Genomic DNA, 24622 nt, shown 5'->3' with positions numbered 1-24622 from the left:
GTTATTCCCATAACTTCAGCTATTTCTCTTTTTTTCTTGCAAGAAGAGAGTTCACAATCTACACAAATTTAGAGGTGTGACTCTTCAATTCTGCAAAATTCTTAACTGCTGCCAGTTCTGGAAATCTCTGTGGCCTCAACAGAATTCTGGAGCTTTCTTACTTCATGCCCACGTACCTACATGTGGATTACAAAGACTTCTGTTATCTCAGGCTGACTTACCTTTTCCCTAGAACAACAATAGCACAGTTTAAAACACTGTCTCAGCCTGGCATGGTGGCTCATGCCTGTAATCCCAGCACTTTGAGAGGCCAAGGGGGGTGGATCGCTTGAGCCCAGGAGTTTGAGACCAGCCTGGGCAACATGGAAAAACCCCTTCTCTACCAAAAATATAAAAATTAGCCAGTCTCATAACCTGGTCTCAAAATAAATAAATAGATAAAAATTTTAAAAAGTATTTTAAAAAATCACTGTCTCTATCAGCTCCCACCAGTTCCTAACAAAATCAATTTCACCTACTTCATCTTCCCATTTATTAATACTCAACCTATTTGCTTAGAACTTTAGCATTTTCCACACAAGTTTTCATTTATGTCAAACATTTAAAGTGATACAGGCAACAATAATTTTAGAGAAATCTCATTGCTTTATTACTACTAACAGTATTTAAAATTTTTAGGCTAAAGTTTAAAAATCCTTACTATTGATGGATTACTTTTTAAGCTAGGAGTTCCTTTATAGATACTGTGGTTTGAGGCACCGATTTCATGGAATTTTATGTGCTGAGTGGTTGTACGGGCTCACGTAGGACTGAAGCCATAGCTTCCTGTAGAGACTCCATCTGCAAGTACAATGCTAGCTCCGAAATGGCATTTGCACGAACAATTTCCATACAGGAAATTTAGTGAGCTCTTATTTTGTTACAGTTGCCTTATGTTCTCTTAATAACATTAGTTATCATTAATATAATGGAGAAGGTGCTTTCAGAGCATCTTGGTAAGGGGTGTTTTCTTTTATCCTAAAATATACCACGTTGGCAAAAAAGCATGGGATCAGATCAGTTTCATGCTGGATATTCAGAGAATATGAAACATCCAGGCATGCAAGAATGCAACAGTCCCTCCAAGTCTTCATTTTCATGGAAGTTTCAGAGCATCCTGTGGGTTTCCTTAAACTTGGAGGTGCTAAGACCCTTCGGAGTTTACGTTTAGGTATGAACTTCTCACTCTCCTCCCAGGCTTGTAAGAGAGAGTTAGCAGAGCTAGGTAATTGGAAGACAAGGTGCCGACAACTGGATCTGAGGACAAGCCCATCCTGGTGCCTGGCCTGATTCTGACTGCTCTCTGGGCATCCGTGGGACCTTGAGAAAGAAAAAATGCCACGGGGCACCAGATTTGGTGGGAGCTGATACAGGAACAATAAATTCCATCCCCCTGTTCATGTTTTGGTGTGGGTTTGGCTTCTGGAAAAAACAAACAAACAAAGTGGGTTAAAGGGTGGAAAGATGGTGATCAGTAAGCTACTAATTTGTTCTCACATTTATTGTGAGGCTACTAAGTAGCTGTCAGACACATGAAATAGCCTAAAGATTATAGACGAAGATATTTTGGAAATTTTGGCAACATTCGCTTTTAGAATTAGTTGGTTCCAAAATTTTAAAACACATCATTTTAATTTTTATTAGCTTTATCATTCACATGTAATACACTAATTCATGGTTTACAGTGGTCATCAGTATATTCAAGGAAATGTGCAACCGTCACCACCGTCAATTTTAGAACTTTTTCATCATCCCCCAAATAAATCCTGTACCCATTAGCAGTCACTCCCCATTTCTCCCTAAGTCCCCCCAGGCAACCACTAATCTACATTCTACCTCTATGGATTTTCCAGTCTGGACATTTCATATAAATAGAATCATACATGTAGTATTTTGTGACTGAATTCTTTCACTTAGCATGATGTTTTCAAGATCCGACTATGTTGTAGCATGAATCAGAACCTCACTCCTTTTAATTGCCCAGTAGTAGTTCATTATATGGGTAGACCACGAATTATTTATCCATTCATCATTTGGTGGACATTTGGGTTGTTTCCATTTTTTGAGTATTACGAATAATGCTGCTATGCATATATTTGTGTACAGAGCTTTTGTGTGGACACATATTTTCACTTTCTTGAGTATATACCTAGAAGTAGAATTGCTGGGTCATTATGTTAAATGAAATCGATCAGGTGCAGAAGGATAAATATCACATGTTCCTCTTATATGTGGAAGCTAAAAAGAAAACTTGAGCCCATGGAAATAGAGAGTAGAACAGTGGGCCGGGCGCGGTGGCTCACGCTTGTAATCCCAGCACTTTGGGAGGCCGAGGCAGGCGGATCCCGAGGTCAGGAGATCGAGACCACGGTGAAACCCCGTCTCTACTAAAAATACAAAAAATTAGCCGGGCGTGGTGGCGGGCGCCTGTAGTCCCAGCTACTCGGAGAGGCTGAGGCAGGAGAATGGCGTGAACCCGGGAGGCGGAGCTTGCAGTGAGCCGAGATTGCGCCACTGCACTCCAGGCTGGGTGACAGAGCGAGACTCCGTCTCAAAAAAAAAATAAAATAAAATAAAAGAGAGTAGAACAGTGAGCCTTAGGGTCTGGGAAGAGTGGTGAGGAAGAGACTATGGGATACGAAATGACAGCTAGATAGAAGAAATGAGTTCTGCTGTTCTGTAGCACAGTGGGGTGAAGACGGTTAACTGTAATTTACTGTATATTCTCAAAAAACTAGAAGAGAGGGTTTTGAATGTTTATGGCACAAGAAAATGATAAATATTTTAGGTGATGATATGCTGATTACCCTGATTTGATCATTACACCTTGTATACATGTATGGAAATATCATTCTGTATCACATAAATACTATGTGCCAACTAAAAATAAAAGGGAAAAGATCTAGTAAGTGTTGAATATTTTGAGGAAGTGTCAAAGTGGCTGGCACTATCCTGTTCCCATTGGCAATGCATGAGGGTGTCAATTTCTCCACATCCTCACCAGCCAGCACGTGTTATTACTTGCCTTTTTAGTTATAGCCATCCTAGTGGGGATGAAGTGGTTTTAATTCTGGCTTTGATTTGCATATCTCAAGTGGCTAATGATGTTGAGTATCTCTTCATGTACACATTGGCTATTTGCAATCTTTTCTGGAGACATATCTATTCATATTCTTTGCCCATTAAAAACACTGGGTTATTTATTGAGTTGTAAGAATTCTATATTTTGGATATAAGTCCCTTATCAGATATGATTTGCAAATATTTTCTCCCATTCTGCAGGTTGCTTTACACTTTCTCAGTGATACATTTTGTAGCATAAAAGATTTTAATTTTGATGAAGTCCAATTTATCTATTTTTTCTTTTGTCATCTGTATAGTTCCAACATTTTGAAAGAAATATCTAGCTCTTCAAGGTAGAGATGAATGAGTTTCAACTTACAGATCTGATGGGAAGTTCATTATTAATGCCACACTTAGAAGATGAGGAAGTAAGATACTTAGAACCAAGAAATAAGAAAACAGCAACGGAGATTAAAAAAAAAATCGCTGGCTAACTTCAGTTGACTACAAAGATCTCTGTCATGGTCCAGGCCGGAAGCAGGTGGAATATTCAGAAGGTCTGACTGGGGAGAATTTAATCAAGGGCCTTTTCTATGGAGGCATTGATAGTGCAAGGAAACCAGGCATTATAACGAAGCCCCCAGGACTGGCAATGCTGCAAGGTTGCTATTCCAGTGTGGTGGACAGGGAGGGAACAGGTACTGAAAGCTAATGAAATGGGAGAGTTTCCTGATTCCCCCTGCAGCACATGCAGCACAGGTGTGGCTCACCTGCTTGGTTGCCCTGCAGCTCAAACCCCTAGGGGGAGCATGCAGACTGGTAGGTGCAGAGGCTGGGATGGATGCTTTGGGCTCTCGGCCCCGCAGCAGTGTCTAGGGGTGGGTGTCTGCAACTCCCCAAGCCCAGGTGGGCACGTGTAACCCAAGCTCTTTCGGATTTGCCATCTGCAGATGGCTTGTGTGCTAATCAGCTCAATGGACCCTCTGCCTTATTGCAAGGGCAGAGGGCCAGCGTTGACAGCCTCTGTATCCTGAGCTCTGGTCCAGTGTCCCAGAAGAATCGGATCACACATGGGCTCGAAGGATAAGTGCAAGTTTTTATTGAGTGATGGAGGTGGCGCTCAGCGACATGGATGGGGAGCCGGAAGGTGGAGGGGTGGGGGAATAATCTTTCCCTGGAGTTGGGTGCCCAGCAGCCGGACCCTTCTCCAACCACCCCGGCCGACCTTCCCTTGGCATCAAGACGTCCCTCTTTTTTTCTCTGCTGCATCGTTCTGCTGTCACTGGTCTGCTGGTCTCGACATTCAGCTGCTTGTGTGTGTACCCACCAAGGTCTCGGGTTTATATGGGTACAGGATGGGGGGCTTAGTTGGCCAGGGTGGTCTTGGAAAACGCAACATTCAGGCATGAAAACAGGAGTGCATGTTCTCACTTAGATCTGCAGCACAGGCTTGAGGGTGGAGCCCTCCCCAGGCACCTGGCCCCTCTCTACCCAGCACTTCCCTGCCCAGCTCCCATGTCACTAGTTGTAGGGAAGGGCTGTTTGGGGAAAGCCATAGCTTTTGCTAGAGGAATATGGCTACTGCCCATCTATAGTCTGGCAAGGAGCACGCTGGAGGAATCATACCTCCAACTCTCTTTCCTCTCACTCTGTCATCTCCTGCCCATACCATCTTAGCCGAACCCAACTCACACCAGGAACAAGGTGGCCTAGTTGATACAGTCCATAAGGCCAGCCTCTGGGGCCACAGAACAAGGTGGAGAAGAATGAGGGGTGGATTGTGGAGCAGAAGGAGAACATTCAGTGAAGTCACTAGGTGGTGAGTCAGACACTTTGTCCTTTTGGTGGGGGAGCAATTTACACTGAAGATAATTCCCTCATCTTGTCTTTTAACTAGCCCTGCCCCATTGCTGTCCCTTTATCCAGGAATACTTATCCCCCATACTATGAAAAATTTGATCTCTCACAAGGCTCGGCTCAGAAGCCACCTTCTTCTTGCTGCCATTCCTCATAATTTGCTCAGAAGTGATCTCCCTCCTCGGAAGTTGTTTTAGGGCTCCCCAGAGCGACAGATATATATATATATATGATATATACATATATATATATATATATATATGATATATATATATCATATATATATATGATATATATATATCATATATATATATATGATATATATATGATATATATATATCATATATATATATGATATATATATATATATATAATATTATATGAAGGGGAGTTTATTAAGTAATAACTCACATGCTCACAAGGCTCCACAATAGGCCATCTGCAAGCTGAGGAGCAAGGACAGCCAGTCCGAGTCCCAAAACTGAAGAACTCGGAGTCTGATGTTCAAGGGCAGGAAGCATCGAGCACGGGAGAAAGATGTTGGCTGGGAGGCTAGGCCAGTCTAGTCTTTTCACATTTTTCTACCTGCTTTATGTTCTAGCCACACTGGCAGCTGATTAGATGGTGCCCACCCATGTTAAGGGTGGTCTGCCTTTCCCAGCCCACTGACTCAAAAGTTAATCTCCATTGGCAACACCCTCACAGACACACACAGGATCAATACTTTGCATCCTTCAATCCAATCAAGTTGACAGAACTAACCATCACAGAAGTCTTACTGGTGGATCGAACTTCCCACAAAGTGATTCTACCTTTTATTGTTATTTACAGATACCTCATATGACTCTCACCATGCAATAAAGTCCAGATGGAACCGTTTTTATTTATCTTTGTACCTCTTGCAGAACCTGCACAGTTTCCTGATGTTACACAGTGCCTCAGCTCAGATTGATGAAAGAATGGATTTGGGATCAGGCATCATTGAGTCTTCTTGGAATCTGCTAGTTGGAAGGGTCCTCAGATGTACTTCCATTTTTAACTTAGCCATTTCAACCTCCTGCTCAGCGAAGACTCTCCCTCCAGGTCGGGGACACTGTTGGTAGCCCACTCAGCATTTCTCCTTCTCCCTCTAACAGAGCCCTGAATTTTTTCCAGCCTCCACCCTCCACTAAGTGGCCAAGTATCAGAGGGAAAGCTTATCCTGGGCTGAAATAATTTAAGGATAATATGTTCCCTTTTGTCAAGAACAGGTTTAGAAATGGAAATGTGACCAAGTTGTGGCTGCAGAGCCTCGAGGAGAGATTTGCTTGTGATTTCCAAGAAAGTCCTTCCTCCCTCCTTAGAGAGAAAGTCCAGTTGTTATTGGCAGCCACTTTACACCTAGGAGGAGCGCCAACTTCAAGATGAAGATGTCAATATAGATTGTGGGCTGGGATTTGAAAATCTGGGCTGTTGCTAACCTCATTGAGGGTAACCTGAGGTCTGCTTTATCTCTGAAATTCTCTTTTTATGAATAAGCATATTTCCTTTTTGGAAAGACCTTTGAGTTGGGGTTTCTGTTACTCTGTATCTGAAAGGAGGCCCATATACCCTGCCATTGTTTTCCTCTTCAACTCTGCTGATGTAAGAGCCAAAATATAATTGAAGAGCTCTATGAATGTTTAGACTAGCTTTGTGTCCAGGAATGTAAGAATGGTTTGTAACAGAGACCCTATCAAGCCTGAAACATTATATCTCATTTTACTAGTAGCTGGTACTTAGGGGGATGGGAGTTAGTACTGTATTTATTCTAGAATCTTGTTGATGTGCTGCCTCTTGTCCATTACATTGGGCCTGATTTTTTTTTTTTCAAAATAGCATCTCTACAATGTGAAAGGTATTTTCTATTTCACACACATGAAAACCCCTTTGCTTCCACAAGGTAAGAATGAGCATTAAGCTCTGATCCCAGGTAGATCAGCAACAATATTTGCCAAAGCAAAGCCATGTTTCCAAAAGAGGCCTTTCCACCCAGCACTCTTAGCAGTACCTGATGCTTCACACTAGGGAGGCAACAGGGCTGTTTATACAGCAAATGGACAAGCCACATTCACAGTGAGATCTGTTTTGCCTTTACTTGCAATTTATTTATTTCCTGAGACAGAGTCTTGCTCTGTCGCCCAGGCTGGAGTGCAGAGGTATGATCGTGGCTCACTGCAACCTCCGCCTCCCAGGTTCAAGTGATTCTCCTGCCTCAGCCTCCCTGAGTAGCTGAGACTACAGGCATGCGCCACCATGCCTGGCTAATTATTGTATTTTTAGTAGAGGTGGGGTTTCTCCATGTTGGCCAGGCTGGTCTCGAACTCCTGACCTCAGGTATCTGCCTGCCTTGGCCTCCCAAAGTGCTGGGATTACAGGCGTGAGCCACTGAGCCACCGAGCCACTGCAATTTAGATGGGAAGTCAAACCAGCTCTTAAGTAAAGTCCATGTCGAGTGATTATTGGAGTCACTTTGGCAGGCAAAGGGAGGGGACTTATTATTATTATTATTATTATCTCGAGATGCAGTCTCACTCTGTCACCCAGGCTGGAGTGCAATGGCATGATCTCGGCTCACTGCAACCTCCACCTCCTGGGTTCAAGCGATTCTCCTGCCTCAGCCTCCCACGTAGCTGGAACTACAGGCGTGTACCACCATGCCCAGCTAATATTTTTGTATTTTTAGTGGAGACGGCGTTTCACCATGTTGGCCAGGATGGTCTTGACATCTTGACCTCGTGATCCGCCCGCCTCGGCCTCCCAAAAGTGCTGGGAATACAGGCGTGAGCCACCGCAGCCAGCCCGGGGCTCATTATTGACAGAATTTCTGGTTAGCTAATGAGCAATTTCCAAGCACTTGTCTTTCTGGGTAGAAAGATCTCATTTTCCTGCATCTATTTCTTTAAGCAGGAATGGACAAAGCCTTTAATTGGCGTTTGAGAGGGAGTGAGGTAATACGCTGGAAGTAAAGGCAGGGATTGAAGGCCATTTTATCGGGCGCCTGTGGCTGAAGAATTGAAAAAAAAATCATCAGTTACGAAAGGGAGAAAACTAGGGGTTTGGAGCCAGGAGAGAAGGAAGAAAAATGTATTAAGAGGAAGGAAGAATATACGAATACAAAAGAGAATAAGTGTCAGGCTCGCCTGGGTACGATTAAAGAAACATTTAAACTTGATATGCTTTCTTGTGGTAACAGACAAAAAATACATTTATTGGTGGTTCCTAAGTGAAAATATCCCGCAGGACTTTTTTTAAGGTTGGTCAAAAAACTCAAAGAAAAATATTTTTTGAGTCATATTTTCTAAAGGCTGTGGTCTTCTGATCAGTCAGATAAGAAGCATTTATTGCCTAAAATCAAGCAGGAAGGATCTGTTCTTTCTCTGAAGTCCTGTAGTGGCATAAAACTGACCTCCTAAGCAATTCTTCCTTGTCTCTTTTTAATCAATCTACATTCTAGAGAAATTGACCATTGCTTCAAGACATGTGCGGGAGTCCAGAACCTGCCACTCCAAAAGAAGGAGGATTGTTGAGCTGAAGACAATTAAGAAGAAACAGATGCAGGAAAGCTCTCTGTCCTCCATTTACTTAAATGCAGGACACAGATTTACAGAGATAAAAGGCATCCTGCCCCTGTCTTTTACCAGGGAGAACAAAGGTTAACCACTGAAGACAGTTTTAGACCATTATCTGCCAGGAGTTGGAGCCAGAGGAATCTACCTGAACATGCTTTACCAACTCGCCTTTATCTGCCAGTTACTTGCTTCCCTGCAGAGAAGCCCCCTCTAGAGACCCAAAGTCCATTTCCTTTGTCCTGTCACTTCTCTAAAAATCACTATTCTTTGTTGAAGATGCTATACAAGCTGGAATTCAAAGCTACTTCTTTGAGAACTACTCCTTCCCTGGGTGTCTGCCATGTAGGTGTGAAATATACATGTAAATAAACTTGTTTTTCTCTTTTTATGTATATACATATATTATATATATATATTTTTTAATGGGGTCTATTCCAACTAAGAACCTTATGAGGCGGCCAGATGCGGTGGCTCATGCCTGTCATCCCAGCACTTTGGGAGGCCAACATGGGTGGATCACCTGAGGTCAGGAGTTCGAGACCAGTCTGGCCAACGTGACGAAATCCCGTCTCTACTAAAAACACAAAAATTAGCTGGGCATGGTGGTGGGTGCCTGTAATCCCAGCTTCTTGGGAGGCTGAGGCAGGAGAATCACTTGAACCTGGGAGGTGGAGGTTGCAGTGATGCAGTGAGCTGAGATCACGCCACTATACTCCAGCCTGGGCAACAGAACAAGACTCCGTTTTTGTTTGTTTGTTTGTTTGTTTGTTTGTTTTTAAAAGACCTATGAGGATTGAGGAAACAATGATTTTTCTTCCCCTACACATGATTTTGTGCCTGCTGCATAATTTTTTTTGTTTGTAATATCAATGTTTCTCAAAGTGGTCTGTGGGCTACCAACTTCAGCATCACCTGGGATGCTTGTTAAAAAGTATATGTCGTAGGTTCCACACCAGCTGCAATGACCCAGCATCTCCAGAGGTGAGGTATTTTTAACAATATCCCAGATTTTAGTAAATTCTAATGTTGAGAAACAGTGGTCTAGATTTTAAGACAAGATCCATGTCATTTATTTTTGTTCCCTTCTGATGCCTAGCACATAGAAGGTACTTGATAAATAGTTTTTGGAGAGATGAATCTAAGAAAAGTGAAACTGTCTAAAAACTTGCCTCCGAATTTCTTTACTGTCCTGTCCCTACCTATCTGCAGAGCGAGCCTTATCTGTCTGTTCATAATCTTCTGCGTGTTGGGATTTGTGGTGGTGATGGTGGGTGCAGCAATGTGAAAGGCATTAGCAGCCTGTCTTGCCCAGATGATTCCTGCAGGATGAACATGGCTGGGCTTCCATCTGTTTAAGCCTCGTTCTCAGGCCATTCTGTTTATCCTATAAACTACCCAGGATCATTTCAAGAAATTACTTTTCTATTTAAGTTCACCAGTGTAGTCAGGGTCTGGCCAAGAGATAGTATACACACAAGTTAGTTGAAGAGTAAGAATTTAATATAAAAAGTGTTAGCTAGGTAAAAATGTGTTCATTATAAAGTTATAACAGGGTAAAAAGAGAACTCTAAGGTCTCATAGAGGTAGCAACTGCAGCTTCCACTCCCAGTGTTAAAGAAACAGTAAGAAAGGGGAACAAGTAGGAACTTAGAGGTGGGGCACCTGGAGCTAAAACTCAGACCTTCAAGGTGGGGGCTCTGCACTGGTTCTGGTGAATATGAGATGGGCCGTATGAGATCGGGTCTGCAAGTGCTGGAAAAATTGCAAACTGCAAACCACATTCAAATGCTTCTGCAGAAAGGAAGTGCTGCTGCTGGGGTGAAGAAGCATTGCTAGGATGATACTCACAGGAGCAGTGAGCAGACAGGAGGAAACTCATCCTTTCCTCCTCCTCTAGCCTTGCAGTCTCCCTTTTGCTCCCCTTCTTGCCAAAGGCCAACCTGGGTCCAGCTGGCAAAGCAAAATGCAGGATGTAGCTGCTCCGACATCACAAAGCTGAGCGTAGAAGGGAGGGGTTGGAGCTGTGACATCAATGGCTTAATGATGGGCACAGCCAGGTAGGTCACTATTGCTCACTGTCTTGGATGCTTTTATTCCACTATTCTCCTCTGAACACCTTGTAATTTGGTCTTAATTCCTGAGATGATTTTGTCCTTTCTTTCACTTTCTTTTCTAAGCTAAATAAATTGTTTTACATCTCCTTTTTGTCTTTTTCTATTAGGAGTTTCTTTTCTTTTCTTTTTTTTTTTTTGAGACAGGGTCTCACTTTGTCACCCAGGCTGGAGCACAGTGGTGCCATCTTGGCTCACTGCAGCCTTGACCTCCTGGGTTCAAGCAATTCTCCTGCCTCAGCTCCCCCCCAAGTAGCTGTGACTACAGATGTGTGCCACCATGCATGGCTAATTTTTGTATTTCTAGTAGAAATGGGGTTTCGCCATGTTGGCCAGGCTGGTCTTGAACTCCTGACCTCAGGTGATCCACCCAACTTGGCCTCCCAAAGAACTGAGAGTACAGGTGTGAGCCACCACACTCAGCCTCTATTAGGAGTTTTTTATGAATGGTAATTTTTTTTTGTATGTGTGTCTATGCATTGCTGCTAGTTTAATTATGTTTAATTCATGTTGAAGCATGTGCTATATGGTTTTTCTCTGCCTTTTTTTGGACATATTTTTATTGGTGGAAAAATTTGGATTCTTCCTGTTTTCTTCTTGTAGTAACTTCCTATGGAGGTTGCCTGGCTTCTTCTGTTTATTTTAAAGTGTCTTGGAATTATTTTTAAAATTTCAATAGGTTTTTGGGGAACAGGTGCCATTTGGTGACATGAATAAGTTCTTAAGTGGTGATTTCTGATATTTTGGTGGACCCATCACCTAAGCAGTGTACACTGTACCCAATGTGTAGTCTTTTATTCCTCACCCCCCTTCCACCCTTTCCCCTGAGTCCCCAAAGTCCATTGTATCACTATGCCTTTGCATCCTCATAGTTCAGCTCCCACTTATAAGTGAGAACATATGATGTTTGGTTTTCCATTCGTGAGTTACTTCACTTAAAATAATGATCCCTAGGACGGGCGTGGTGGCTCACGCCTGTGATCCCAGCACTGTGGGAGGTCGAGGCAGGCGGATCACTTGAGGTCAGGAGTTTGAGACCAGCCGGGCCAACATGGTGAAACTCTCTCTCTACTAAAAATACAAAAATTAGCCAGGTGGGGTGGCTCGCGCCTGTAGTCCCAGCTACTTGGGAGGCTGAGGCAGGAGAATCACTTGAACCCAAGAGGCGGAGGTTGCAGTGAGTGGAGAGCGAGCCACTGCACTCCAGTCTGGGCAACAGAGCAAGACTCAATCTCGAAACAAGGAAAAAAAAAAAGAATAATGGTCCCTAATTCCATCCAGGTTGCTGCGAATGTTGTTATTTCGTTCCTTTTTATGGCTGAGTAGTATTCCATGGGATACATATATCACAATTTCTTTATCAAATCACTGATGGGCATTTGGTTTGGTTCCATATTTTTGCAATTGGAAATTGTGCTGTTACAAATGTGTGTGTGCAAGTATCTTTTTCGTATAATGACTTCTTTTCCTCTGGGTAGATACCAATAACTACCATCAAATGGTAGTTCTATAAAGTGTCTTGAATTTTTCTTGATCAGCCATTAACACATGTGTCTATGGAGTGAGTGAGGGATTTGAAAGACTGATGAGGTTTCTTAGTTTAAGAATGCTCTCTCCTGTTGGTACGGTGAAGTATGAGTTCTTAACAAATGACTTATTTTCTGGTGCCTGGGAAGGTCAGTGTATTTCCAATTTTATGACTTATTTTTTTCTGTGGGATCCATAATTTCCACTGCTTGACTTTCTCTTTTCACTTCAATAGATGCCTCCTCTTCCAAATTCTTGCTCAGAAGTGGTGCTGTCCTAATGCTGCCTCCCAGATCCTGCACACTCTCCAGTACCTTTCTTCCTTTTGATTCTCTCTCTCTCTCTCTTTTTTTTCTTTTTGAGATAGACTCTCACTCTGTTGCCCAGGCTGCAGTGCAGTGGCATGATCTTGGCTCATTGCAGCCTCTGCCTCCCAGGTTCAAGCAATTTTCGGCCAATTTTTTTATTTTTAGTGGGGATGGGGTTTCACCATGTTGGCCAGGCTGGTCTCGAGCTCCTGGCCTCCCAAAGTGATGGGATTACAGGTGTGAGCCACCAAGTCTGGCCTCCTTTTGATTCTTTAGTAGCCAGATCAGCCTGATCTCAGAGCTCTTCTGAGATTTCCGCCATCCTGAGCAAGACCCTTTCATTCTGAGTGTGATGTTTTATTTGTGTTCTGCCACCACTAGGAACCTGGCTTTCCTTTCCTCATTTTGACTGCTTCAGTGTGGGCTCTGGGGCTGGGTCTGCTGGTTTTGTATCTTTATTTCCTCCCTTGCATGTAAATTGACATTTGTAGCGTTCTCTTTGTGATGATGTTGACGGGCTTTTTTTGGATGGTTTCATTTGCTTTTCTTGTTGATCTGTATGCCTTTTGGAGAATAAATGGAGAATTTCAGACTTAAGAAGTAGCCATTATCCTATAGGAATCTGGAAAGGATGACTCTTTTAAAAATATATTACTTTTCTAACTGTGGCTGGTAGATAGACATGTAATTGAGTTCACATACTTATTTTGTATCCGACAGCTTTGATAAATGTTAAAATTAATACAACAGTTTATCTTTAGATTATTTTTGGAATTTTTAGGCAGACAATTACATCATCAGTGGATAAAGGCAGTTTTGTTTTTTCTTTTCCAATTCCTATGACTCTTGTTTCTTTTTCTTGCCTTACTGCCCTGGCCAGGATTTTTGGTACAATCGTGAATTGTGTTGATAGCAGGAATCCTTGACTTTTATTTTTTATTTTTTGAGATGAAGTCTTACTCTGTTGCCTAGGCTGAAGTGCACTGGCACAATCTTGGCTCACTGTAACCTCCACCTCCTGGGTTCAAGCAATTCTCATGTCTCAGCCTCCTGAGTAGCTGGGATTACAGAGATGCACCACCACACCTGGCTAGTTTTTGTATTTTTAGTAGAGATGGGGTTTCACTATGTTGGCTAGGCTGGTCTCGAACTCCTGACATCAAGTGATCCACCTGCGTTGGCCTCCCGAAGTGGCTGGGTTTACAGGTCTGAGCCACCGTGACCCACCCTTAACTTATTATTATCAATCTTAGAGATAATGCCTTCAACATTTTGGTATTAAATATAATGGTTGCTGTAGATGCCCTTTATCTTATTTTCACATTTAAAAAAATAATTTAATGGTGAATTGATACTAATTTTATGAAGCTTTTTCTGTAAAAACTGAGAAAAATCATATAATTTTAATCTCAAGCAGATAAACTGACAAAGAGAGATTCATATAGATTTTCCAATGCTAAACCACTCCAGCATTCTAGAGATAAACTCAGTTTGGGCTGGGTGCTGTGGCTCACGCCTATAATCCCAGTTCTTTGGCAGGCTGAGGCAGGAGGATCACTTGAGGCCAGGAGTTTGAGACCAGTTTGGGTACCCTAGTGAGACCCTGTCTCTACAAAAAATTAAAAAAATCAGCTGGGCATGGGAGAGTGTGCCTGAAGTCGTAGCTACTCAGGAGGCTGAGGTGGGAGGATTACTTGAGCCCAGGAGTTCGAGACTCTAGTGAGTTATGATTGCAACACTGTACTCTAGCCTGGGCAACAGAGCAAGACCCTGTTTCTAAACCAAAACAAAACAAAAACCCGACAAAAACAAACAACAAAAAATATGTTCTCTAACCATATTGCAATAAAATTAAAAACTAATAACAAATAACAAGTGGGTTGCTTAAAAAGGCCCATCCGAGGTGGCTCATGCCTGTAATCCCAGCACTTTGGGAGACCACGGCAGGCAGATTGCTTGAGTCCAGGAGTTCAAGACCAGCATGAGCAACATGGTGAGACCCTGTTTCTACAAAAAATACAAAAATTTAGACAGGTGTGCTGGTACATGCCTGAAGTCCCAGCTACTTGGGAGGCTGAGGTGGAAGGATGGCTTGAGCCCAGGAGGTGGAGGCTGCAGTGAGCCGAGATTGTGCCACTGCACTTCAGCCTGGGAAACAGAGTGAGACTCCGTCTCAAAAAATAAAAAAATTTTTAAAAGCTCACCTATTTGGAAAATAAATAACATGCTACTAAAGAATCATAAATTTTAAAAGGATTTAAAAATCATAAAAATACAAAATACGTAGAACTAGGCAATAATGAAAACACTGACTTTTAAAATTGGTGGGAAGCTGCCAAAACAGTATTTAGAGAAAAATTCATCACTCAAAATAAATTAGGCAACAAGAAAGGTTAAACCAAATGAACTCAAAGAATGATCTTAAAGAAGTCAATAAGGCCGGGCGTTGTGGCTCACACCTGTACTCCCAGCACTTGGGGGGCCGAGGTGGGTGGATCACGAAGTCAGGAGTTCGAGACCACCCTGACCAACATGGTGAAATCCCATCTCTACTAAAAATACAAAAATTAGCAGGACGTGATGGTGCGCACCTGTAATTCCAGCTACTTGGGAGGCTGGAGGCAGGAGAATTGCTTGAACCTGGGAGGTGGAGGTTGCAGTGAGCCGAGACCATGCCATTGCACTCCAGCCTGGGCGATAGAGCAAGACTCCATCTCAAAAAAAAAAAAAAAAAAAAAATCTGAGAATTGTAAATTTGAACCTGGCCTTCCAGGTTGTTATAAAAGCATTTTTGTCAAGGTAGGAGGATAGAAGATATTTAACAGTTTATTCACATGACTTCAAATTTTTTAATATTTAGACATATTGTTTAGGGGTTTCATTTGTGTTCTTGTCTCAGGCCCTATAATGCTTGAGGTAGATCCGTTTCTTAAGATTTCAGATTTATAGGAATTAACACTATGATACTAGGTATTAAGCTGTGGGAGCAGTTTGCCGTAATTTAGAAAGTAGACCATTCTGAATCTGGCTCAATAATTTCATGCCTGGCCAGGGGCGGTGGCTCACACCTGTAATCCCAGAACTTTGGGAGGTGTAGGTGGGTGGATCACTTGAGGTCAGGAGTTCAAGACCAGCCTGGCCAACACGGTGAAACCCCGTCTCTACTAAAAATACAAAAATTAGCCAGGCGTGGTGCCGAGCGCTTGTAATCCCAGCTACTTGGGAGGCTGAAGCAGGAAAATCACTTGAACCTGGGAGGCAGAAGTTGCAGTGAGCCAAGACTGTGCCATTGCACTCCAGCTTCGGCAATGAGAGTGAGACTCTGTCTCAAAAAAAATAAATAAATAAAAATTAAAAAAAATAAATAATTTAATTGCTGGATATATTCTCATTCTCTCTCTCTCTATATATATATGTATACATATATATGTATACATATATACATGTATGTATATATGTATGTATATATATATCCAGGAGTGAAATTATTTATTTTTTATATATATACATATATATGTGTGTGTGTATATATATATATATATAGAGAGAGAGAGAGAGAGAGCAAGAGAGAGAGAGAGAGAGAATATAGGTTCACTTATTTGCAGAGTGCCAGTTCTGCTATAAGAAGGAAGAACTTGCACCAGAATGTTGTAAATTAACTTTATTATGCAACATAATGTGAAATTTAGCTGATGTTTGTTTCATAGTAAGATTTTCTTGATTAAGGAAGCAGGACATTGATTTACTAGAAACAAACAGTTCTCAGACCATATTTTGAGTAGCACAGTCCCAGAGAAAGTTTTGCTTAAGTGCCAGAGTTGTCATGTACCAGGATGTTTCTGTTAGTGTTGTTTGTAATCTAATTGTTGGCAATTGTGGCAACAATCTGGGAGTAACCTAAGTGTCCGTCAACGAAAGAGTAGAAAACCAGACTGTGGGATGTTTATAGAATGGCACACAAAACAGCAACGAAATTGAGGGAACTGAACATTTCAATATGGATGCGTTTCATAAGCCTCATATAAGGGGTGGGGGCAGGAGAGGAGGAAGGCAGATTGCAAAATAATCAGTGTCTAATACCACTGATATAAAGCTGAAAACACGCAAAAATACACTGTGTTGTTTAAGAATACATATATAAGTAGAGTATAAGAAATGCAAGGGAGGCCGGGCGCGGTGGCTCACGCCTGTAATCCCAATACTTTTGGAGGCCGAGGTGGGCGGATCACGAGGTCGGGAGATCGAGACCATCCTGGCTAACACGGTGAAACCCCATCTCTACTAAAAATACAAAAAATTAGCCGGGCGTGGTGGCGGGCGCCTGTAGTCCCAGCTACTTGGGAGGCTGAGGCAGGAGATGGCATGAACCTGGGAGGCAGAGCTTGCAGTGAGCAGAGATCGCGCCACTGCATTCCAGCCTGGGCGACAGTGCGAGACTCCGTCTCAAAAAAAAAAAAAAAAAAGAAAGAAAAAAGAAATGCAAAGGAAGGGAATGATCCACAATGAATTCAGAATAATGGTTACTTTTTGGGAAGGGAGATTGGGAAGGACGAGGCTAGTATGCTGGATAGTGGCGTGAAGATTCTTGTTATGTTATTTGATGACTTTTGTCTAAAAAATATTTTTGGGCAGGGTGCAGTGGCTCACACCTATAATCTCAGCACTTTGGGAGGCCAAGGTGGGTGGATCACCTGAGGTCAGGAGTTTGAGACCAGCCTGGCCAATATGGTAAAACCCCATCACTATTAAAAATACAAAAATTAGCCTGGCACGGTGGCAGGCGCCTGTAATCCCAGCTACTTGGGAGGCTGAAGCAGCAGAATTACTTGAACCCGGGAGGCATAGGTTGCAGTGAGCTGAGATTGTGCCATTGCACTGCAGCCTGGGTGACAGAGTGAAACTCCATCTCAAAAAAATAAATAAAAATAAATAAATAATATTTTAAATACATTTTGAAAATATTTTAATTATAATTTTTGGTTAAATATATATACATATATACATATGTATTATATATATGTGTATATATATATGCATCCAAATGAGTTAAAAACTTAGGTCCATACAAAATATCCACATAGATGTTGGTAGCAGCTGTGTTCATGATTGGCTCAAACTTGGAAGCATCCAAGATGTCCTCCAGTAGGTAAATGAAAAAATAAACTGTGGTACACCCAGACAATGGAATATTACTCAGCACTAAAAGGAAATGGGCTATCAAGTCATGGAAAGGCCTGAAGGAAGCTTAAATGCATATCACTAAGTGAAAGAAGACAATCTGAAAAGGCCATGGACTGTAGGATTCCAACTATATGACATTCTGGAAAGGACAAAACTGTGGAGACAAGTAAAAAGATCAGTGGTTGCCAAGGAGTAGAGTGGGGGAGGAAGGGAGTGGAGAAGGAGGAAGGGAGGAACAGATGGAGCACAGAGGATTTTTAGGGCAGTTGATATGGTTTGGTTGTGTCCCCACCCAAATCTCAAATTGAATTGTACTCCCATAATCCCCAAGTGTTGTGGGAGGAAGCCGGTGGGAGATAATTGAATCATGGGGGCAGTTTCCCCCATGTTGTTCTCATGGTAGTGAGTAAGTCTCATGAGATCTGAGGGTTTTATCAGGGGTTTCTGCTTTTGCATCTTTCTCATTCTTTCTTTCCCTGCTGCCATCCATGTAAGACATGACTTGCTCCTCCTTGGAAGGAGGAGCTCCTCCATGGAAGCACCATGATTATGAGGCTTCCCCAGCTATGTGGAACTGTAAGTACAATTAAACTTATTTCTTTTGTAAATTGCCCAGTCTCAGGTATCAGCAGCATGAGAACAGACTAATATAGCAGTGAATGAGACTATAACAGTAGATGCATGACCTTATGTATTTGTCCAAACCCACGGTAATCTAAACTACAGACTTCAGGTGATAATACATTGGTTCATCAGTTGTAAAAAATCTACCACTCTGGTAGGGGAAGTTGATAGGGAGGGAGGTTGTGCATGTGTGAGGGCAAGAGGTACCAGAAATCTCTATTTTCTGCTCAGTTTTACTGTGAACCTAAAATAGCTCTAAAAATATAAAGTTTATTATATAAAAATATATAAGTCCACGTTTCTGTGAAGGCAGTTCCTTTTTTAAAACTCAAACTCTGCATCAACTGCAATATAGAGATTATAACTGGAATGTTTAATGTTAACCTAAAATATATTTGAAAAAAAATTTTAGTTGCACACAACCTGTTGTAATTTTGTAGTTACTCATTTTCTTGCCAGTATTCTCAGTAATCTGTGATCATGGTTAAACATTGGTTAATGTGATAAATTTAATGGTTATGACCTGGGTAAGCCACAGCATCCTCTCATAAAATGAAGTCCAATCAGCTTTAAGGTCAAGATAAAAATAGGAATAGCATAGGTTAAAAGAAGCAAGCAGGCCAGGCACAGAGGCCTGCTTGAGATATAGATATATATATTATATCTATATAATATATATATCTATATTATATCTATATAATATATATATCTATATTATATCTATATAATATATATCTATATTATATATAATATACATATCTATATAATCTATATAATATACATATCTATATAATCTATATAATATATCATATATATAAAATAATACATATATAAATAAATAAATAAAATAAAATTAGCTGGGCTTGGTGGTGTGCACCTGTAGTCTCGGCTACTCAGGAGGCTGAAGCAGGAGGATCGATCGCTTGAACCCAGGAGGTCAAGGCTGCAGTGAGCCGTGAATGCACCACTGCACCCCAGCCTGTCTCAAAAAAATACAAAACAAACAAACAAAAGAAAACCTGACCTGGTGAATATTCAGAAACTATTAAGTGAAAAGCTGGTGCTCATTGTTAGGTGGTCAGGACTTTCTGCTTCTTAAGAGTCCCTAATGATTCCCAGGGCCAAGCATGTTCAGATGCGGATGCCGTCTTGTGGCTCACTGTTATCTCATGTAAGCAGGAGTGGCTGGGAGCGCAGGCTGCAGGCTGCACTTGCTGTTGGGTTCCTGAACCATAACATTAACACAGACATTGTCCTTCTTTTGAATAGAAGACAAATGATCCACAGTGGTACCATGCCAAACCTCACTCTGTAAGGATATATTGGACTGAAATATATTGAATATATTCCCAAATTCAAATATATTGAATTTCATCATATTTTCCCTAAACCATTTGGTTTCACATTTCCCTAAACAATTTGGTTGGATTATATCTCCCTGCAAACTGTCACCCTCCTTCTGCCAAGCAAATGAAATGATAACTGTTCCGCATTTTACTTGGGTGTCATCTTAGTACCCTTATTGGTAAGTTGGTATCATCTTTCCTCTTACTTTTGGTATTAGGCTGTTCTTTGCATTGCTGTAAAATACCTAAGGCTGGGTAATTTATAAAGAAAAGAGGTTGGCCGGGCGCGGTGGTTCACACCTGTAATCCCAGCACTTCGGGAGGCCGAGGTGGGCAGATCACAAGGTCAGGAGATCGAGACCATCCTGGCTAACATGGTGAAACCCCATCTCTACTAAAAAATACAAAAAATTAGCCAGGCATGGAGGCGGGTGCCTGTAGTCCCAGCTACTCGAGAGGCTGAGGCAGGAGAATGGCATGAACCCGGGAGGCGGAGCTTGCAGTGAGCCGAGATCGCCCCACTGCACTCCAGCCTGGGCGACAGAGCGAAGACTCTGTCTCAAAAAAAAAAAAAAAGAACAGAGGTTTAACTGGCTCATGGTTCTGCAGGCTGTACGGGAAGCATGGCATCTGCTCGGCTTCTGGGGAGGCCTCAAGGAGCTTTCACTCATGGCGGAAGGCAAAGTAGGAGCAGGCTCATCGAACAGCAAGAGTGAGAACAAGAAAGCAAGAGAAGGTGCCACACACTTAAACAACCCGACCTCGTGAGAACTCTCTCACTATCGCAAGGACAGCACCAAGAGGATGGCGCTAAACCATGACAAATCCACCCCCATGATCCAATCACCTGTCATCAGGCCCCACCTCCAACACTGGGGATCATATTCCAGCATGACACTTAGCAGGGCAAATATTCAACCATGTCACTTCTTTTCCAGCAGGCATCTCTCTGGGCTCTGACCCTTTCCCGGGAGCCTCCGTTTTTACAATCTCCTCCAAACAGGCTCTTTCCCCCAACCCTGGCTTCATGCTCAGCCTTTCCTAAATGCATTAAACACCGAGTCAGAGGAAAAGCATTTTGACTTCAAATTAACATTTAAAATAAAAACTAACGTTAAAACATGTTATTATGAAGGCAATATAGATTCTCTATTTAAAGAAATTGAGGCCAGTTGCAGTGGCTCACACCTGTAATCCCAGCACTTCAGGAGGCTGAGGCAAGCAGATCATTTGAGGTTAGGAGTTTGAGACCAGCCTGGCCAACATGGTGAAACACTGACTCTACTAAAAATACAAAAAAATTAGCTGGGAGTGGTGGCAGGCACCAGTAATTCCCGCTACTTGGGAGGCTAAGGCAGGAGAATCACTTGAATCTGGGAGGTGGAGGTTGCAGTGAGCCAACATTGAGCCATTGCACTCCAGCCTGGGTAACAAGAGCGAGACTCCATCTCAAAATAAATAAATAACAAAAATAAAGAAATTCAGAACGTTCTGAGCTTTGGAAAAATAATACACAACCCATAGTGCCATCGGTAGACAACCACTTTGAGACTTTGCTGTATCTTCCAGTGATCTAATTAGATTGAAATCATATCAGCCAGGCATGTTGGCTCATGCCTGTAATCCCAGGACTTTGGGAGGTGAGGTGGGCGGATCACTTGAGGTCAGGAGTTTGAGACCAGCCTGGTAAACATGACGAAACCCTGTCTCTACTAAAAATACAAAAATTAGCAGGACACGATGGTGGGTACCTGTAATGCCAGCTACCGGGGAGGGTGAGGCAGGAGAATCATTAGAACTCAGGAGGTGGAGGTTGTAGTGAGCTGATATCGTGCCATTGCACTTCAGCTTGGGTAACAAGAGTAAAACTCCATCTCAAAATAATAACAATAATAATAATAAAAAGATTTAAATCATATCTACCCGGCCAGACACAGTGGCTCCCACATGAAATCCTAGCACTTTGGGAGGTTGAGGAGGGTAGGTCACCTGAGATCAGGAGTTTGAGACCAGCCTGGCCTACATGGTGAAACCCTGTCTCTACTAAAAATACAAAAATTAGCTGGGCATGGTGTTGTGCACCTGTAATCCCAGCTGTTTGGAAGGCTGAGACAGGAGAATCGCTTGAACCCAGGAGGCGGAGGTTGTAGTGAGCCAAGATCATGCCACTGTACTCCAGCCTGGGCGACAGAGCTAGACTCCATCTCGAAAAAAAAAAAAAAATCCTATCTACCCTATATGCTCCACTCATCCACTTGTGGCATCCTTCAAAAGGAAGGTTTAGGCAGTGATAATCTTTTCTCACCTTCTTTTAAGCACATACACGTCATTGATTATCATTTATATTCATCACTCGGAGACTAATTGTATTGGTTCACATCAAAGTACCCCTGGCTGAGGCGGTATTTTCTTCTTTTTACTCTTCTAATGCTAAATGGGCTTTCCCTGACATGGGCTGTCTGCAGCTGACCTTAGCAGCAGGCAGATACAACCCTCTTGCCGACCCTGCAGTTCATGCTGCCGTTCTCAGGGAAAGGTCATGAAATCCTCTCTGCCCTCGAATGACCAGAGTCATTCTTCATATCAGAAGATACTCTGAGCCTGTGGCATGTGTCAGTTTGGGGCATTGTGCCACAATGAGGGTGTGGGCAAATGGGAAGAAGCCAGGAACTGCAACATGGGAGAGAACAAATTAGGGCTGGAGAACTAGGTGGGGGCACCTGTGGTTCCCATCAAACTGAACACTCAAAGCTGGAGATAAATACAGAGTGGGAGCTCATACTTTAACCAAAAATGCCTGCCTAGCGGGAGGCAGGGGCTTGGGGATCAGGAGGTGTCAAAGATCAAAGACAGGCAAACAGTTAAAGATTCAGGTCTTGCTGGGCATGGGTGGCACTTCGGGAGGTTGAAGTGGGAGGATCGTTTGAGGACAGAAGTTCAAGACCAGCCTGGGCAACATGGCAAGACCCCATTTCTACAAAAAATAAAAAAATTAGCCAAGCCTGATGGCACATGGCTGTAGTCCTAGCCACGCAGGAGGCTCCTCTGGGAGGATCACTTGAAGCCAGGAGGTTGATGCTGCAGCGAGCTGTGATGGTGACACTGCACTCCAGCCTGGGTGACAGAGCAAGATACTATCTCTAAAACAACAACAACAACAACACCTCCTGGTCTTTAAAGCGAGGGAATAGACAAGAATCTAGGCAAGGAGAAAGGAACAGGTGCAAAGCTTGTGCCAAAGGGTGACCAAGATAGAGGCTTCCTGTGGACCCATCTCCAGGGCAAAACAGAGTCTGAGAACAAGTGCATTCCTTCTACCACACTGTGTGAAAATATACAATTTTTACCTGGGAATTTTTCAAATCAACATGACTCAGGCTAAACACAAGAATACTCAGTGGAGTGTTTTGTGAGGATTCTTTTCCCTAAGAAGATTCCAGGCCTTCTTTGGGGCAGTGAATTAATCTCTGTCTCTCTCTTTACTTAAATGTCCTTAAGCCCAGTTCCATAATACATAGTAGAGAGTCAAAAACATTCGTGGATTGAGTGAATGAATTCTCAAGAGACATGGACTGACTAAAAGAGCAGTTGATTCATCTTAGAATCATTAACTTACCTTATGTCTTCCCGTGGCAGATGACAAGTTAAATTGACCTGGATCGCCCCTAACGTGGACCCAAACAGCGACTGCCCTCCCACTCAGGCGAAGGTCAATCCGGCGCCTTGCCCCACTGGGCAGGAGGGCTTCACGTTCACATTCGGGGCCTGGAAGTCTCCAGGGACACTCTTCAAGGCTGAGGCTTTGAACTTCCACTTGCATTTTGGCAAAGGTAAATTACCTTTCCTGGATGCTGTCAAGGAGAGCAGTGCTTCACCACCAGTATCTAAGACCAAGTCGCACGGATCCCCAGGGTCAGGAGGAGGGTTCGGACACAGGCTGAGTGCCTTGCTCCTGACCACTGGATTGGCATCAGCACAAGTAAGGTCACAGCTAAGTAGAAAATGCCTGAGGCAAAGTGGGGGTGAAGGAGGGGCCACCGGACAGTGTGATAGGCAGCCCCTTCCGCCAGCTCATTATCCCCACCTGCTCCTGTCGTCGCATATTAGAATCCTAATGTGAGTTTACAGAAAGTCAGCTGGAGCTTGTCCTCCATGTAATTCAGATCACGTTGCCTGCAGCTCTTAGGTACTCAAATAAACAGAAGGACTAATATTACTACTGAAAAAGTAATTAAGGGCATTCATTGTAAAGCAATAATGATTACCTCACCCTCACCATATGGCCAGAACTGATTAACACCTAGAAGAAATTATCTAAAACCTCTACAATCAGAATTAATGTCTCAGGTCATAATGAGAAACATTTTGTAGGGGGGGTTGGGGGGGAAGGATGAAAAAGTGGTTGCGAGTTTACTAAACCAACAGGCACAAACAAAATATTGAGGATAACATCGTTTTTCAGGATTTTTCATCTCATTCAGTTTAGACAAGTTGCGTTTTTAGTGTAGAACCCATATCACAAATGCAAAAAGTATTACAAGATTTACACATTGGAATTGTCACTTAATTGGATGAGTTTTTCCTCCATTGTTTCTTTTATAATGATGAGGAATTGATGGAAGAGTCTCCGTCGAGGCTGGCAGTTTCTTAAATCACCAGGGAAGGGCTTAGCCCACTGATTGAAAATCTTTTTATCGTAAATTACTGGTTAAAATACTGTTTGTTGTCAGGAGTATCATGGAGTGTGATTTAATGTCTTAAGATTAGTTAAAGTGGTAGAAATGTTAGCATTTCTGGGTAATACCAAACAGGTTAGCTTTACAAAAGATGCCTAGAAAGCTACGGACCCATTTGGAAGACAGGGTTGCTGTAAAAGCCAGTTTGCAGGTGCACTGTGGGGGGTGACAGGATGCCCCGGGCTGTTCTTGATTAGTGTGTGTGCCCTAGGGTGATGTGGTGAAGCATAAGGAAGCAGA

The 24622-nt window shown here is 42.6% G+C and overlaps 1 protein-coding gene across 1 annotated transcript; it reads right to left on the bottom strand.

The window, feature by feature from the left end:
* Positions 1-101: 101 nt before the first annotated feature.
* C6H7orf33 (chromosome 6 C7orf33 homolog) lies at positions 102-23466 on the bottom strand. The gene is given in 4 exon segments (XM_055284420.1): positions 102-176; positions 1205-1372; positions 1375-1461; positions 23263-23466. Coding segments are annotated over 4 exon segments (534 nt in total).
* Positions 23467-24622: the final 1156 nt, after the last annotated feature.

This window comes from Symphalangus syndactylus, chromosome 6 (genome assembly GCF_028878055.3).
Source record: "Symphalangus syndactylus isolate Jambi chromosome 6, NHGRI_mSymSyn1-v2.1_pri, whole genome shotgun sequence".
NCBI lineage: Eukaryota > Metazoa > Chordata > Mammalia > Primates > Hylobatidae > Symphalangus > Symphalangus syndactylus.
Note: the sequence above shows the minus strand (reverse complement) of the source record. Positions and strands in the feature narration are given on the sequence as shown.